The sequence below is a fragment of the Apiospora kogelbergensis genome, assembly GCF_038363985.1.
Source record: "Apiospora kogelbergensis strain CBS 113332 chromosome Unknown utg000009l_segment0_segment0, whole genome shotgun sequence".
Taxonomy (NCBI): Eukaryota; Fungi; Ascomycota; class Sordariomycetes; order Amphisphaeriales; family Apiosporaceae; genus Apiospora; species Apiospora kogelbergensis.
In genome coordinates, this window is record NW_027117426.1 from 1,949,850 (window position 1) to 1,966,477 (window position 16,628).

Sequence of the window (16,628 nt, forward strand, 5' to 3'; positions counted from 1 at the left end):
AGGGGGCAAGCTCTAGATTCCTAATCTAACATCTTAAGATGGACGCCCCACGGTAATTTTTACACATACGATGTAGTACGTTCCTACGCCTCGGAGCCTCGGTTGCGTCCCAAACCAAACCCATGCCGAAAAGTGCGGGGAGAATCAACATGTCATGTACGCGCCGCTTACCAGATTGATCATGGCGATTCAGCAGTGACAAACATTGAAGGCGTTTCCTGTCAACCTCCAAAAGTCCGTATCGCCAGAACCGCGGTACTTCCCGCATTCAAACCCAATTCGTACGCGTATTAAGTAGGCTGTCACTCCTCTCTAATCAACAATTGCCAGGCATCCGCAACGCTCTTCTCCCATTTTGTCGTCCTGTTCAAACCACCAAAAGACAGCCTTAATACACATCAGCCTCGAGATGGCGTCCATAGTCGAGAAGACGGCCGAAGGCACAATATACAAGTCCCCTAGAACTTTGACCGTGCCAGGTGTTGACTTACTGACACTACTGTTTGGTATAAACCTACTGCTCCACCGCCCGAGACATTGACGGAAGGCCGCTGACATCTTGCAGAATCCGAGCAATGCTATTCGCCCGACGATAAGATACTACACGCAGATGCAGGTCAGTACATACTATCCGCATTTCCAACCCTTTCGCCAGTACCGTCGCATTGGTTCGGGGACTTGCATTGGCAACACCTTGTCGGTTTGATGGAATCAACCTTTGATTGACAGCAATGAAATAGATAATCCCTCCAATTGCCTGACCAAAGGCCAGGTCTGCCTTCAATCCAAGAGACTGGCGATGCTCCTCCGTGACCAGTACGGTGTCGGCGCCCAAGGTCCATCTCGAGATGTCGTTTTCAACATCTCGGGCGGCCACTTCATGCTGCCCCTCATTTTCTACGCCACCTTGGCTGCCGAGGGTATCTTCTCATCTACGAGTCCCTCGGCCACACCAGAAGAGCTGGCCTATCAGCTCAAGGAAACCACACCCAAGATCATCATCTGCAACGAAGAGTCCAAGGCGAACGCCGTCGCGGCCGCGAAGCTCGTGGGCTTCCCGCCGCACAACATTCTGTCCTACGAAGGTGAAAAGCATATCGAGCTGTGCGAAGCCGTCAGCGGAGTCAGGATCCCCGCTCGAACCAGGAGCTTGACTGGCGCCGCATCACTGACGCTCGCGAGCTGGCGGATAGCGTCGTCTGTCTGCTCTTCTCCAGCGGCACCACAGGGCTGCCCAAGGCCATGAAGCTCTCGCACCGGAACCTTGTTGCGGAGAGCAGCTTGGTCTTGGAGCCCATCAAAGAATACAATGCAAAGTTCCGCGCGCCGGATTACAAGTACATCAGTATCGCGCATCTGCCAGCGAACCACATTGCGGGAGTTATGGGCTACCTTGTGAACGCGACCTACATGCGCGGCGTGGTGTACTGGATGAAGAAGTTCGACTTCGTCAAGTTCTGCGAGTACTCCAAGAAGTACGGGATGACGACGGGATTCACTGTGCCGCCCATCTTTCTCCTGATCACCAAGGCGCCCAATGTGACTGATCAATTCGACGAATGGGCGGATGCTATCGCGGGTGCCGCGCCCATGGGTGAGGAACTTCAAGTCGCGGTGGGCAAGAAGCTAGGCAAGGGCACCACACGCCTTCGCCAGACGTGGGGCCTCAGCGAGACGACGGGTAGTATCACAGTCGTGCCGCTTGAGACCGAACTCTGGATGCCCGGTACAGTCGGAACATTGGTGGCTAACCACTCGGCGCGCATCATCGATGACGACGGCCGTGACGTTGAGCCTGGCCAAGAGGGCGAGATACTTGTTAGGGGTCCGGTGGTGATTAATGGGTATTGGAAGAACCCCAAGGCTGACGCAGAAGCCTTCAAGAATGGATGGTTCTACACGGGAGATATCGGGGTGTTCCGCAATGGGTGGCTGTACATCGTCGACCGGAAGAAGGCAAGCGCACCGAGGCACCTTCTAATATGAAGTACGAAGCGAACTAACTAACTCTGGTACAGGAGCTCATCAAATACAAAGGCACCCAAGTGGCCCCGGCGGAGCTCGAGGCCCTCTTACTATCTCACCCCAAGATCCACGATGTCGCTGTCATCGGAGTTGAGGGAGATGGCACAGAGCTTCCACGGTATGTGCATCAATCACCCCCATTCTACTCTGTTCGAAAGCTGACATAGTGTGCAGTGCATATGTAGTGGCGGATCCCAAGCAAGTTTCTGAGCAGGAGATCAAGAGCTTCGTGGCGAAGCAGGTCGCGCCATACAAGCAGCTCCGTGGAGGCGTCATCTACATCCCTGCGATTCCGAAAAGCCCATCGGGCAAGATCTTGAGAAAGGAGCTCCGAGAGCTAGCGAAGAAGGAGGCCCGAACCTCCAAGCTCTGAGGTATCATTGCCTTAAAATCCTTACGCACCGCTATATGGAGACGTGGTTTTGTTTCCCGGTGGGCGATTGCTTTTTTCCCCTTTTACCAAGTTACGAGCGATATTTATGCGATTGTTTTACTTCTTCAATGTTAATTTTAGCCTGGACCGCTGAGTCTAACTGCCAAAGCCAGCCAAATGGAACATGGGCGTTTGAGATCTATGTATTGCTTATAACTCATCTGACCTGGAGTACTAATCGTTTCTACCTGTTGTTCTCCTCCCAAGTCGGTCCAGTACAGGCGAAACCCTGAGGATCAACCACGTTATCACACAGGTAGCTAGCGGGCGCCGTGCCGTTGACCGTGTCCACGATGTTGATATCCTTGATCTCAATTCCCGTGCAGGGACGGGCTGCGGAGCACTGCACAGCCGCCACGACATCACTGACGGCAGTGCCGTGCCAATCCTCGAGCACGAGGTCGCGGATGTGGAACTCAGAGGTGTCGCAGCCACCCGTCGCCTCGTTGTAGCTCGTGCACTGCGTGACGGCGAAGATGCCCGTGGCGCCCTCGAGCGTGAAGTTCTGGAACAGCATGTTGGACGCGTAGCCCAGGCCGCCGCCACCGCCGTTAGGCGGGTAGCCCGCCGTGCGGCCCGTCCACGTCTTGACATAGACGCCGTAACGCATGTTGTCAAGGATCTCGATGTTGCGCGCCGTCACGTTCTCGATGACCTCAAATTCCCCGTTGTACTGCCCAATGCTGCCGATGGCGATGCCTAGGCCCGTGTGGAAGCGGCAGTCCTCAATCAGGATGTTGGTCGAGTTGGCCTTCATGGCGATGCTGTCGTCGCCGTTGTCCACGACCCAGCGGCGGAAGGTGATGTTGTTGGCGTAGATGGTGTCGGCACCATCCGTCTGGTGAGTAAATTAGATTGGGTTGATCATGACATATGATACCGGCTGGATATGGCGGTGACGAAAGACTTACGTTCAAAGAAGAGAACTCAAAGCCGACTTCTTGCTTAGTGTCGGTGCTGTTGACGTAGATGTCCTCCATCAAGATGTTTTCGGAGTGGATGATTGTGACAGTCCTAGCCGGCGGTGATCAGAATAACGTCCTCGACAGACTCAGGTCAGTGGCCAGTACTTACCACATCTGGCTCTGGACGAACCGAATCCCCTGGAAAATGCTGTCACGGGACCCCGTGACGGTGATCTGGTGCGGGCGACCGGGGTAGTTGTTGGAGCCGTTGACGAAGTCGTACCAGACCTGGCCGTTACCGTCCAAGGTACCGTACCCGTGCCCGTCCCAGTGCACGTTCTCGCCGCCAAACAGCCAGGCGCTCGACTGGTTCTGGTAGCCGACGGGCAGCGAGTGGTTTAGCCAGTAGGGGATGTTCTGGTCCCATAGCAGGGTGCCCTTCAGGTCCACGTCGACGTTGCGCAGGCCCGTCGTGTTCATGACGCTCTGGATGTGGTACGTCTCGTTCTTGAAGACGACCTGGCCGCGAGGCTGCGAGGCATCGTCCTCGTTGTGACCGCAGCGCTCGAAGGCTTCGAGGATGGCGGGCGCCGAGTCTGTGCCATTGGCGCCCGGCTCGACCACGCAGACGTTGCTGTCCTGCGGACCTGGTGGCTTGGCAACGTAGGAGGCGGCCACGGCCGGCGCGAGCAACGGAAGAAGGAACTTCGCGAACATCTTGAGCTGGCTACTAGAGTGAAGAGTCAAGAAAGGTGACGACGCCTGTGTCTGTCCGATAGCCAACCGTGTGTGAGGCTTGGGGGTCCAAAACACGGCGGTTTATATACCGTGACTCAAGTAACCGAGCTGAGAGAGAGCCGGCATCAGGCTGCCGCGAATACCAGTCTAGGTGACGTATGATATCATCCCGCAAAGCTAATGCACTTGTTACTAGCCAGCATGAGCAGATGCAAGGAGAGAGAGCACACATTGAGCAATCATCGTGAAGATCTCTGCAAGGCTGCCATGGAACGAAGCGGAAGTGGGCACATGTGCTGTGGATAGAATTTGTCAAGCTTGACTCGAGTTTTCCCCGGTCGGGCAGATGTCCGACGGACTACTTGCGGTCCATGCCCCGATACGGGGCTCCGGATCGGCACTCTTCCACCCCCAGAGCCACCCTCGCATCGCAAGTTGCTGCAACTCCCCAGGTTCCCCCACGTTACCCCCACTCGCAATGGCATGTTTCGTCAAAATGTTTAAGCGGCAGGCGGGTGTTCCATTGCATTGGGCAAGGAATTGATTCGCAGGAAACCTAGGAAACCGGGTAGGCGCATGGCAAAGAGGCCTGCCAGTCTGTACTATGCGTGATATAGTTCCCATGCCATTAGATTCTATCGTTGCCTGCGTCTTTTATTAACTGGCTGTTGTCTCGGAAAAGTACCGAAATCGGTTTCCGCTCGCTGCGGGTCACCACGGCGAAGGGTGGATATGCGATGGAGTCGTCCCCGCGCTTTTCCTTGTCAGTCGGACCGACTCGTTAGATGCACAATGACGATCGATTCCCGTCTTGGCCAGTATAGGTTCCTATAGAATCCAACCATCGTGGGACTTGTCGGGTTAGCTGGAATTGGCGTTGCTTGTATGGACCTCGTCTGGGACGTTTAAAGGAAGTCGATGACCAAGACTAACATAGCCACAGATTGTTCGTGATGTTCCATGCCCGACTCTGTTGCCGCAGGATAATGTTCAGTTCAACGGCTGTCCCCCTCTTAAAGCGCCTAACGCCTCACCACCCACCAGGCCGTAAGTACACACTTCCCCAACCAAATCACACGCCAACGCGGGCCGGTCGAATCCCGGATCGTCTTACTGATCCAACACAGCGTGGTCAGCGTTGTGCTACCAACATTGTGGTCCGAATCCATTGAGTATGCTAGCTCAATAATTTCAATCAGGTTTTATCAATTGCACCGCGAAAGGCCTTGCGTCTAACTGCATCTAAGTCACAAGCAAACTATATAATGACTACACCAAGCCATGGATGGGGCGATGGTTGAAAGGGGGTGCCCTCCCTCTCATCCCCTATTCCCAGCCTGTCAGCACTGATTTCTCAGAAACTGACGTGATTTTCCTGACCTCCCGTTGCATTGTTACGACAAGGTTGTTGATATCGAGCATGATCGCATCACTGAATACAAAAGCCCGATGACTTGCGCATCAGAGTTCGGGATATACTGTATATGTGGCCCACTCAGGGGTTGGGACGTGGACTGGGCGAGATAAGTCCCCCTATCCAGTCGCGAAGCTTGCTGGTCAGATGTTGCTTACAAATCTCGTCTGACTGGCATCGAGCACTCCAAAACTGGAAGGGGGTGCCCAGCGGCAGAACCTGCTTCCCTCCCTCCTTCCTCTCTCATCATCATCCTCATAGGTTAGTTAACTTCTAGCCCCGTTGAAAGCTCGACAGGGGTTGAGATGCTCACTAGTTGTGCAGTCATCGATGTGTTTCTTTGTCGAGCTTCTCATCTGCACCGATAACGGTTCTCTTGAATTGTGACAAATTTTCACTGAACCGCCGAATTTGTAGAGATGGAGAAAGATGCTGCATTTCAATACGAGCCTTTACAACACTGCTACATCCGACTATTAGTTTTGAGCCCTTCGAACAAACCCGACGGGCAGATCGTATGCTCGTTGGCAACGCATAATCTCCAAATCAACCAACATTCTCCATACGAAGCTCTTTCGTATACATGGGGTGATGAACCAGCCACGGCAAAAAATCAAACTCAACCAGAAAGTATTCTTGTGTCGCCCAAACCTACATGCAGCTCTCCGGAGGCTGAGACGTACAGACGAACCACGCCACCTTTGGGTTGATGCCATCTCTATCAATCAAGATGACACTGCAGAGAGGAACCACCAAGTCGGACTGATGAGGTCTATCTACTCCCAGGCGCAAGTCGTGATCGCCTGGCTGGGAGAAAGCACCCCGGGATCAGACAGCGGCATGGAGTTCTTGAAAGCAATGCATAACGACATGATGGCGGCTCACGGGAGCGCAAGTCCCATGAGAGTCGGTTCGGCCATGTCACGAGGAGTGCGTGACGCGAGGGTGGTGATCACAGGCAGAGACGAGACCCTTCGCGAATTCCAGGACTACTATGCGCCGGTCTTCAAATTGCTGCAAGGCGGAAATGGAAATACTGGTTGCATCGCTTCGTTGGATGCGGCCGTGGCGTTACTACAGCGGCAGTGGTGGATCAGGATGTGGACGCTCCAAGAGAGTGTATTGGCCCGGGAAGTCCAGGTCTTCTGTGGCCCTTCCATGGTGCCCATCAACTGGTTCTTCGAATTTTCATTCTTTATCTTTCTGTCAGTGAATTTCCGGCTGTGGCCTGGCTCGGATTTTGGTGCGGATATCAACGTTCGTGTGGCGCGGTCCACGTCTGATGTGAGAGACTATGTCGTGCACAGGGGCCACGTCAGCCCCTTGTTCGCCCTTGACTCTGCCTGGCATCGAAAGGCGTCAGACCCCCGAGATAAAGTCTACAGCATCATGGGTCTCGTCGGTAATGCTTTCAGCTTCGAACCTGATTATGACACGACAGTAGAGAGCGTGTATACCGCAGCCATATCTGCCGTTGTCAAACAGGACAAGCGGTTGACCTTCTTGGGACTCATGACGAAGCAATGCGAGCTAAGGAACCCAAAATTACCATCTTGGGTGCCAGATTTACAGCTACACTCGATAGTCGAAAGTGACTACATTTCCGCCTTGTCCAAGCCAAGGTTCCACACCCGCGTCTATGATGCGAGCTCTATGGGCGACCAGGAAGACCAACTAGTCACTGTAAACGACGGCGTCTTGACTTTAAAAGGCAGAGCGGTTGGCCGGGTCGCAAAAGTCGGCCCGCAGGCGCCCGGGAGGATACTCACTAACAATGACGACGAGCTAGAGGCATGGGGAAGCAATATGGAGTCTGTGTTAGGGCAGTGGCGTTCCCTTCTCCCTTTGCATCAAACCTATGAGCACACCACAGAGCCCGTCATGCGGGCGTTCTGGAGGTGTGTGCTTGCAGATCTGAGACAAGGCATAGTCCACCCGTCATACGACCCGGGAAAGCCCACTAGATTGGATAAGAACGAGAGACAAGAACTTGAGAAGGTCCTGGATAACGAAGAGCAGAGGAGTGCTCTATTGGCCTTCTGGGCCAGCTTCTGCAAGCTTCATTTCCGACAGCCGCGATTGATAGAGCAGTTCAACCGGCAATTTTGTGTCACTACCAACGGTTTCTTCGGGCTTGGGCCACCCTTGTTAGAGACAGGTGACACAATCTGCCTGTTACAAGGAGGACCCGTGGCTTATGTCCTTCGTCCATTGGTTAACGGACGCTGGAGATATATCGGTGAATCGTACGTATTCCCATATGCTGGTTTGTTTTGGTCTTCGCTAACTAGAGATATCTAGCTACGTCCATGGCATCATGGACGGCGAGCTGGTTGTTGGTAAGGACAGCTTCCAACAAAAGTTTGAGATTGAGTAAAGCCCTAAGCCAATGCTGCAGGGCGTGGTACTAAACCACCACCTGCCAGTTTACTTGCGCGGTCTTCTCAAATCATCGAAGCGCATGGCGTCATCATGTAGAGTATGTAAAGCTGAAGGAAATAAAACGATCTAAAACCAAAGGAAATCTAGACAACCACCTCCTGGTCGATGAGCTTCTCGCTCAGACGCCAGAGCTTTTCGGCCTGGTCCGCACCAGCCCAGTCAGGGACGGACCCGATCCCGCACTCTACGATAAACGCGCCAGAGCTTTCTGTCATTGGAGTCAGCTGGTACTTTTTGAAGGGTTTTATTAGAAGGGGTTTGCTTACTGCGCAGGTCGGTGTTCAAGGCGGGCATGATAAGATTTGCAGCGCCTTGTTCGATCGTGGCCACTCGTTGCACCGGCGCAACACCACCTAAATGGTCGTGTTAATGTTAGAAAAGCCTAGGTTCTTTCTCCGTCCAATACCGGTGCACATACCGTTTTTCTCTGTTGCATCTTCAAAAGCAGCAGTCAGGCGCTTCTCGCTTACGTCCGAGTTGGCCAGCAACTTCGTCTCCGGTATGAAACCGGGGCTGACCGAGAAGGCCGCGCCGCCAAACGCTGACATTCGCTTGCTGAGGCCAATACCAAACAGTATGTTGGCAAGCTTGGAGCGTCCGTACGCCTCCCAGCAGTCGTACGTCTTACCCCCTATCGTTGCACATTGTCAGCCACGTATGCTTGCGTTGGGAGGACTGGTTCATTGGAAAAGTGTTTGTACCTGGAAATCCGTGTCTTCAAGGTCCCAGGCCCCTCCGTACATGTAACCAAGACTGGACACATTGACAACGACCCCCTTTCTCTTCTTGACCTCGGGCATCAGGATGCTGGTCAGGAGAAAGTGGCCAACATGGTTGGTTTCGAATTGGGCCTCAACGCCCGTCTTGGACTTGGTGAAATGCTCGACAGCCATAATGCCGGCATTGTTGATTAGGGCCGAAATGCCATCGGATGTAAGTCGCCTGATGTCCTCGCCGGCCTTTCGGACCGAGTCCCGGTCGAGCAGGTTCAGGGAGACAAAATCGGCCGAGACGGCAGGGTCTATGTTCCTGATTTCGTCAATAATGGGCTGAATCTTGTCTTGAGACCTTCCGGCCAAAATGATCCTCTCCGGTTTCCCCTTGGCGAGGTATATGGCGGCTGATGCACCGATGCCGCCCTGGCTGGGTCCAGTGATGACAACTATTGTGGTGTGAATCAGATATGAGAGAAGAGCGACGGAGCAACACGGCTCTGAACTTACATGTCTTCCCTACGGCTTCGGATCCGAGAGCATCTATGACATTCTGAGCAGTAGTCTCCTCGTTGAAGGCGGCCATATTGAATTATGTAGTTGGATGTATTGGTTGGTGTTTGCTTCTGGTAGCTGTTGGCGTTTCTCCTCTGCCTGAACGACTGATGCGAGGCTCATATTATATATTCGACGGACGTCGCGACTTGAATGAGTATCAACTGTATCGTGGCGGCCCAGCCAATCAGACGCTGGCTCGTAGTCTGGAGCCCTCGCAAGTTCGCTATTGATGGTGATTGGCTACTAAAGGAAAACCTCCTTCCGCCAGGGCTAGCGCGCATGCTTGTTGACACGCTGACGCTTACACTGGCTGCTGACAAAACCACGGCTCGGAACTTCGCAAGTTCGCAAGCTCGCAAGTTCGATGCGATGGATGAAGCACCGAGCCCCCTCCAAGCCCCTATGCGACCCCTATTGCGGAAGTCGAGGTCGGGTTGCAGCACCTGCCGCCAACGGCGTGTCAAGTGCGACGAGGCCCGACCTGTGTGTGGAAACTGCACAAGGAGGTTTGTTAGCTGCAGCCCTTGCGACTATGGCCACTCTTTGCCCCGTCGCACAACTCGGCAAAGGGGCCGCTCTCAATCAACGCGCGGGATCTCTCCTGATCAGACGGCCGACGACACTCGCCTTGCTCGGTGTCCAATGCTTTGCCCCAGCTCCATCGAGAACGGCAGCCAGTGGCGGATGCTGGAGCTACGGTTGATGCATCACTACAGCACTGTGGTGTGCCAAACCATGCCCGACTGCAACGGGAGTCCAGCGCGTCACATGTGGGAGCAGACCATCCCACAGTACGCCTTCACTTCTGAAGTCGTCTTGAACCCCATGCTTTCAGTAGCCGCGCTGCACATGAAATGCCACTCTGCCGCAGACAGCCAGCTATCCTTGGCCATTACGCGCTATCTCGACAGGAGCCTCGTTCATCACCGGCAGGCCTTGAAGCACATCGACAGTGACATAGCGGAGCCCATCTGGCTGTCGGCTGTCATCCTGTCAAATTTGTATTGGCTCATCTCGCACCATACACGACCTAACGAAACCTACGAATTACCATTGGAGGCCTGGGACTTGTTGGGAGGTGTCAGCCGCCTGTACGCCCACCGTCTAGACCTTCTGACCAGATTGGGTTACGGGTGGTTTGGCTACGATATCGTTCCCTCAACCCTTTCAGACGAAGATCTGGGTCCAGAGCCTCGGGCGTCCCTGCAGGCACTGGATGAGGACATGAGCACGCTCTTGAACCGCTTCGGCGTCACGACCACCGATTCGGGGTCGCAAGGGGGAGCACAAGATGTACGAAGACGTCAAGGCTTATGTACTGTTCTACTACCGCGCCTACTTCTCCGGGTCCAAGGCCAAGACCATCCGCCGCTACATCGGCACTATAGCCCTCATGTTCGGCCCGGTATACCGCAAGAAGCTTCAAGGCCGAGACCCACTCGCCATGGCACTCTATGCGCGGATGTTGGTGTTGATGAAGGTGCTAGATTTCGCTTGGTGGATGAACGGGAACGGGGAGTACGAGGTCATGGAGCGGGATGTGTACGGGATGGAGCAGCTGATTCCTACCCATCTATCCTGGTGCATGGATTGGCCACGGAAGGTGTTGTCTGGCGAAATAAGTCTGCCGCCTCCGGTCAGCCAGATTTCCGCGTCATGATGGGACTGACCGAGTTGGTGGTTTTCTCAACGAAGACAACTGTTCCGGGAATTATACAAGTGAGCTTTTCGAGGAGAATTGCTTTTAGAAGAGATGGGAGGTATCACAATGCTAATAATACATTAAACCTGTATGCTTTCCTCTTACCACCACCCACCTATTCTTCTTCTTCTCTCACTTGCTGTTCGTCGCATCAACGAACGTCCGCTCCTGTCCACGCCTAGCAACAGCTCAATGGCAAATACAACATCCGGCTCTATCGGGCCATCTTGGGAGTTTTCACGACAAGGATGAGGACCCAGAATACCAGATCTACCGAGAACATAACCCTCTATCCCCTCCCCACCCCCGCAGAGGCGACACGTCGATCGGATGCTGCCACTACTGCTCCGGTTATCAACCCACTGTACAATTGGCCCTGGTGTTGCGAGTGGAATGGTCGGCGCGGCAGCTTTCTCGGCGTCCCTTGCTGGCGGCGCGCCAACCAGGATCATCTCAGCCGGACCCAGCATACGCTCCTCAATGAGATTCGACCCTCCCCCTTTGGATATAGTCAGGGCTTCGCCGGCCGCGAGAGCTGCGCGAGGGAGCCACCTTGCCGCGATGGGCAGGCCAGCCTCGATGTTGCGGGTCTTGGCACTCTTGAGCAGTTCGGCCGCAAATTCATGGTGGCTCTTGGAAGGGGCCATAGGTATTCCGAGTACTGACTGCAACGATACGCTGGACGGACTCGCTCCCCCATAGTTATTGGGATGAGAAGCTGGATGGATGGATGGCGAGGCGATTTTGGTTTCTGGCCCGAGAGGATTGGTTTGTTTCAGCATGTCATCCCCCGCATCTGCGGCTGTAATACCACGCTACATCACAAACCATAACAATAGCGTGGGGGCCAGACGAAATCCTGGTGCATCCGGCACACCATGGATGTATGATCGTCCATAGTTCCACGGCGGTCGTCCACAACCGTCTATCGTAGACCTATGAACGGGGGGGTCACCAAACACGGCATCAGCATACTCGTCACGTCCGGGACCCATGGCGTTGACATACTATGTATCCTCCATCTTTCCCTCGACCTTCATCGTGGATAGGGGAAAGAGAGGAACAAAAATAGACAGTCGGCAGATGCTGTTCTGCTGTCGTTCCAGGGGTCGAGTCATAAATCGGTTGGTGTAATAAATACTTTCACGCATGACTTGTATATCTACATTAAGTCGGAGACAAGCACGGCTTTAATCAGGGTCGCCTCTTTACTCACCCCTATTTATGAATATTACGTATGAGTCCCATTGCACCCATATAAAGATTTCGGCCCAGGACCAAAATGGCCCTCTCTCTTTCCAACTACACCACACCATTCTTTTGAGAGACCAACATAGTACAAACAGCACGAAAACGTACATTTCCAGAATTTTGCATAATTTCAATCATGCGAAACTTCAGAGCCACAAGTTTACTTCTCTCGCTGCTACCTCTCTTTAGTGTTCAGGGGCTATCTACAAGCAGTGTAGATGCCCCTGATGTTGAGACAGTGTGGCCAAAAGGTAAATACAATACTAGGTTTATCCTACTTGCCAGATATCAGACTACCAAAACAAGTCACATAGCTCCCATATTGCGCCTTGTACTAACGCATCAGTATAGCAGGCGATTCTACCGGAACATCACAACCTAGTTCAACTGACGGCAATTATTCATCGGCAACCACGGAAAGCGGTTCGACTGATGTTACATCGTCGTCCTTGACACCTCTCCAAGTTCAGCCCATAGAGACCAGTACGGTTTCGTCTCTCACTGATCTCGAAGTCCGACCCATCACCGACGGCATAGTTTTCATTACAGTGACAACGGATGTCGTCGCCGTCACCACCGTAGGCGTCACGGAGCCGGACACTCCAGTCCCAAGCAGCAGCTCCGATGAGTTGACTATAGGTACCTTCAATTTTCCCAACAATTTCTCTTCATCTTTCATGTATAGATAGCTAATGGTATGTTGGTCCCTAGTCGTGAGCACAGTCCCTGGTCAAAACGACATGCCCACCCCCGTCGGCCCCCTGTGACGCTTCTTACTCCTCATACACCGTGAAAGAGGGGGATACGCTCGATGAGATAGCTTTTGCGCACGACCTAACCCTGGCCGGGATCTTGGCGGCCAACCCGCAGTTGAACAACAACACCAAACTCATCTATACTGGCCGGATGATATGCCTGCCCATGAGCGCCATGACGGCAACGGTAGCAACCCAAACCGACTCTTCGTCGACACAAGATACATCATCCGTGGCCGCCACGAGCGAGTCCCCGGACATCTCGGAACAACCCCCAACTCATATCCCTACTCCTGCTCCTGCCAGTACAGAAGGAAGCAGCAGCGTCGCAGACCCTTCTTCTTCTTCAAGAACAAGTACAACAGGTACCAACACGACTACGGCCGCCAATAATGGTAGCTGCGGGCTTAACCACACCGTCATTCCCGGCGACACCTGCCACGATACCTGGACCAAGTACTCCCTCACGCAAGACGAGTTCTTGATCCTGAACCCAAGCCTCTCGATGCATCCCGACGGGTACTGCGGTATGGAAGTCGGTGACGTGGTTTGCGTAGCGGCGCGAAGCAGCGGTGTTCGCGGTAACTCACCGAGTGACGACGATCCTGGAAGCTCATCTGACCGCCCCTCAAAGTCGGCGCTGGGTGGACTTGTTGTCATCCCCATCACTAACGCCGACGAGAAGACTACAGCGGAGCCCACTTCGCCGGCGACGGCGACGGGAGATTCGAGGTGGCTATTGAGGTGGCTGCCCGTCACGTTCCAGACCTCGGTGGCTCGGGAGACAAATGATGAGTAGGCAATGCGGGTCTTGCGAGCGACGTTGACTGTGTTCTTGTCTCTGTCAGTAGATAGCCAACGATGCAATTACTAGCAATACGAAGTTTAGTAACAGCATAGCTGATAGGGGCATGTCTAAGTCGCTATCACAATACAGAGCAAGTGTAGACGCCGTGTAGCTCCTTCTCCTGTTTACTTGGAAAACAACGATTCATGCTTGCATGCAGCTCATGGTTTCCAATTTTCTCATATGCATTAATTAAGTCGACATCGCCACCACCACCACCACCATCACGAGGAAATAACACAGGCCAATGAAACCTTCCGGACCCCAAACGCAAAAGGTTCTGCGCCGTCTTCCCCTTTCTTGAACTCCCCACCGAGGGCTTCCGAGGCCCACCGCCCATTCCTTCTTTTCCCTATCTGTATGATAATGTCCCGCCTGTCTCGTAACTTCCCTCCCTTACGTCAGCCCTCAGTGTGCCATGGCGGCGGCCGCCGCCGCAGCTGCGACTCCAAAGACGGCCGGCATCCCCATCATATCGACCATGTTGACGCTCCGGCGGTGACCGCGGCCGGGGTCGGGCTGCCCGCGACCGTCACCGTCGCGGTGACGGTCGTGCAGCTCGTGCTCGTGGAGGCGGCGGCTGCGGAGCTGCTGCTGTCCGCCAGGGCGGAAAGGGGGCCAGGGCTGCGAACAGGACTGCAAGCATTTTGGCCATAGGTGGTGCCATTTTGCCAAGAAAAAAGGATCTCGAGAGTAACGAAAGAAGAAAAAAGGATGAATTTTTTCTGTTTTACTGGCTGCGGTGTTGACGAGATCGAGCCGAGAAATGATGTACAGTCGATTGTGACGCTTATGTTTCAGTTATGTGAATAGGGTGCTCTAGGCGAAGCTGAATATTGCAAAGCAAAAGGTGTTGGGCAGGGGGCGCTCTCGAGCCTGGGCTTTAAATGAATTGCCTGTCAAAGTACTCGAACGCTTGTACGATAACTATGTGTGATCCATATCGGTGCAATTTGGGCGGTGGATGAACAGACGTGACATGAATCTCATCTGCCAGGGCAGGAGTAGCACCATTACGTGTCACTCACTCCTGGGTGTCTCGCTGCATCAAAGCAACAAAACGAAAGGAAGGATGTAAGTAGAAGCTTAGCCACGTCTCACTAGGAACACATGTACGCCAAACACATCGATTCGGTCTCGGCATCGGATGCGATGTCGTTCATGTCCCACTGCAAACATGAATGAGTCTGGTTTCTGTGCCGATCACTTAGACACCAAATCATACTGCGAAATTGTCGTACTCATTATGTACAGTCGAGTTATCTACATACAGGTTTGGTATAACTTCATTCTTGAATACGAGCAACTTTTCGTTGGCCAGGCCAGTATTACATGTGCCTTAGTTGCCGCTCTACTCATCAGGCTCGCTCTTGATCTCGAAGTCGTCCTCGGCGAAAGCCCGCTTCCTGTAAGAATGTTACAATGCTGCAGCTATGCAAGGTCCGTTACGCTACTCACTTCTTGTCTGGCTCGGCAGGGATCTCGAAGTCATCCTCAGCGAAGGCACGTTTCCTGTCAAAGTATCAGTCGCAATTCATCAAGCGAACAAGCTCTGCTTGATTACTTACTTCTTATCTGGCTCGGCGGTTATCTCAAAGTCATCTTCGGCAAAGTCACGCTTACTACATGGCATCGAGTTAGCATCATATATAATCAACGGAAAGGGTTGAACAAGGAGATTGGAACATACACGAAATCAGGCTCATCGGCGATCTCAAAATCGTCGTTGGCAAACTCTCGGGTGGTTAGAGCAGAGTTGCCGGCGGCCGGCATAGCCGGGAGGGCAGCCACAGCAGCGATGAGGGAAGCGACAAAGAGTGTGGCACGCATTTTGGCGGTATGGGGTTACCAAGTAACGAAAAGATACAGTATATGAAAGCAAAGGCAGGCAGAGCTTATAAAGAAGGGAATAAGCACGGTGTGACCAGCACAAGATGTTAAGTTAGATGAATGAATGGATTTGAAGAAGAAACTCAAGTAGCTAAAGGGGGAGAGTCGAGCCCAATAAATAGAGACCTCTCATTCTTGAACATAACACCTTGGAGTCGAGACGCGCCAGGACGCCTGAGGTCTACGTAATCGCCAGGATCGGGCTCCCGGTATGTCTATGTTTTGCCGACCATTGGTAAGTTCAGGTGGCGATGCGTTTGATACGAAAGAGAAACCCGAGCCGGGGGCGCAAAGCATATGCGAGATCCGAATGGGTCTGGCCGATCGGAGTATCAAGCAGCATGGTTCGTCGCAAAGTTTGGGAGGCTTCATAATGTGAGATTTGCTAGCAAACTCGAGAGGTTGAGCATGGCGACCCGAGTTGAAACAGACCCAGGGACCAGCATCGGGTGATGTCCAGGATGCGCACGTCGCTCTGACTATTGTTTCGTCCTGGCATCATCGCAAAGGCTGTCTTTTCGGACGAGCAGAGGCCCTCTGCTATTACTCTCCAGAAGATCCAGATTGGAAGCAATTCCCTGCAGGTCCGTCCAGTCCATTGGCGTTCCATGTCCCCCCGCAGCCCCGCCATCCCCCTTATCGCGCCTGCTGCCTGCCCCTCCACTTGCCATCTAGCCATGTAGTAGTCAGTCAGTCATATGGTGGGGCTGGCTCAACTGACGCAACCCACGAGGTGCACTCTAGCATCATCAGCCTTGCTCATCGGGCAAGTCACTCCCTCATACTGCATAGAGGACCTTGAATTCTACAAACTCCGAGATACATGCCCTTGCATCGAGCTCGTAGATGACTCCCCTCTGTGCAGCTGTTGCTCTGTCTCGCTATTCATGATCCACCCAGCCTCGCCCTGAATTCATTTACTGACCCGGCTGTTGCTGCTTCAACCCCCCAAGTA

At 53.5% G+C, this 16,628-nt stretch overlaps 8 protein-coding genes across 8 annotated transcripts; 4 read left to right on the forward strand and 4 right to left on the reverse strand.

Moving 5' to 3' along the window:
* Positions 1-799: 799 nt before the first annotated feature.
* PG998_013686 (uncharacterized protein) lies at positions 800-2,398 on the forward strand (the record flags this gene model as incomplete). The annotated part of the gene is made up of 4 exons (XM_066880502.1): positions 800-1,104; positions 1,194-1,941; positions 2,019-2,143; positions 2,200-2,398. 4 exons carry the CDS (start codon positions 800-802, stop codon positions 2,396-2,398), a joined length of 1,377 nt encoding a protein of 458 aa, XP_066724641.1.
* A 244-nt stretch (positions 2,399-2,642) lies between these two features.
* Positions 2,643-4,080, reverse strand: PG998_013687 (glycoside hydrolase family 28 protein; the record flags this gene model as incomplete). The annotated part of the gene is made up of 3 exons (XM_066880503.1): positions 2,643-3,296; positions 3,370-3,472; positions 3,533-4,080. The coding sequence occupies 3 exons, from the start codon at positions 4,078-4,080 to the stop codon at positions 2,643-2,645; spliced, it is 1,305 nt and encodes a 434-aa protein (XP_066724642.1).
* A 2,305-nt stretch (positions 4,081-6,385) lies between these two features.
* Positions 6,386-7,892, forward strand: PG998_013688 (uncharacterized protein; the record flags this gene model as incomplete). The annotated part of the gene is made up of 2 exons (XM_066880504.1): positions 6,386-7,761; positions 7,817-7,892. 2 exons carry the CDS (start codon positions 6,386-6,388, stop codon positions 7,890-7,892), a joined length of 1,452 nt encoding a protein of 483 aa, XP_066724643.1.
* Positions 7,893-8,040: 148 nt separating this feature from the next.
* PG998_013689 (uncharacterized protein) lies at positions 8,041-9,256 on the reverse strand (the record flags this gene model as incomplete). The annotated part of the gene is made up of 5 exons (XM_066880505.1): positions 8,041-8,165; positions 8,224-8,310; positions 8,376-8,588; positions 8,706-9,119; positions 9,181-9,256. The coding sequence occupies 5 exons, from the start codon at positions 9,254-9,256 to the stop codon at positions 8,041-8,043; spliced, it is 915 nt and encodes a 304-aa protein (XP_066724644.1).
* A 707-nt stretch (positions 9,257-9,963) lies between these two features.
* On the forward strand, positions 9,964-11,595 carry PG998_013690 (uncharacterized protein; the record flags this gene model as incomplete). Its single annotated transcript, XM_066880506.1, is given in 3 exon segments — positions 9,964-10,521; positions 10,538-10,864; positions 11,119-11,595. 3 exon segments carry the CDS (start codon positions 9,964-9,966, stop codon positions 11,593-11,595), a joined length of 1,362 nt encoding a protein of 453 aa, XP_066724645.1.
* A 722-nt stretch (positions 11,596-12,317) lies between these two features.
* PG998_013691 (uncharacterized protein) lies at positions 12,318-13,735 on the forward strand (the record flags this gene model as incomplete). The annotated part of the gene is made up of 3 exons (XM_066880507.1): positions 12,318-12,432; positions 12,533-12,820; positions 12,978-13,735. 3 exons carry the CDS (start codon positions 12,318-12,320, stop codon positions 13,733-13,735), a joined length of 1,161 nt encoding a protein of 386 aa, XP_066724646.1.
* Positions 13,736-14,191: 456 nt separating this feature from the next.
* PG998_013692 (uncharacterized protein) lies at positions 14,192-14,450 on the reverse strand (the record flags this gene model as incomplete). Its single annotated transcript, XM_066880508.1, has 2 exons — positions 14,192-14,371; positions 14,421-14,450. The coding sequence occupies 2 exons, from the start codon at positions 14,448-14,450 to the stop codon at positions 14,192-14,194; spliced, it is 210 nt and encodes a 69-aa protein (XP_066724647.1).
* Positions 14,451-15,134: 684 nt separating this feature from the next.
* PG998_013693 (uncharacterized protein) lies at positions 15,135-15,613 on the reverse strand (the record flags this gene model as incomplete). Its single annotated transcript, XM_066880509.1, has 4 exons — positions 15,135-15,189; positions 15,242-15,295; positions 15,352-15,405; positions 15,474-15,613. 4 exons carry the CDS (start codon positions 15,611-15,613, stop codon positions 15,135-15,137), a joined length of 303 nt encoding a protein of 100 aa, XP_066724648.1.
* Positions 15,614-16,628: the final 1,015 nt, after the last annotated feature.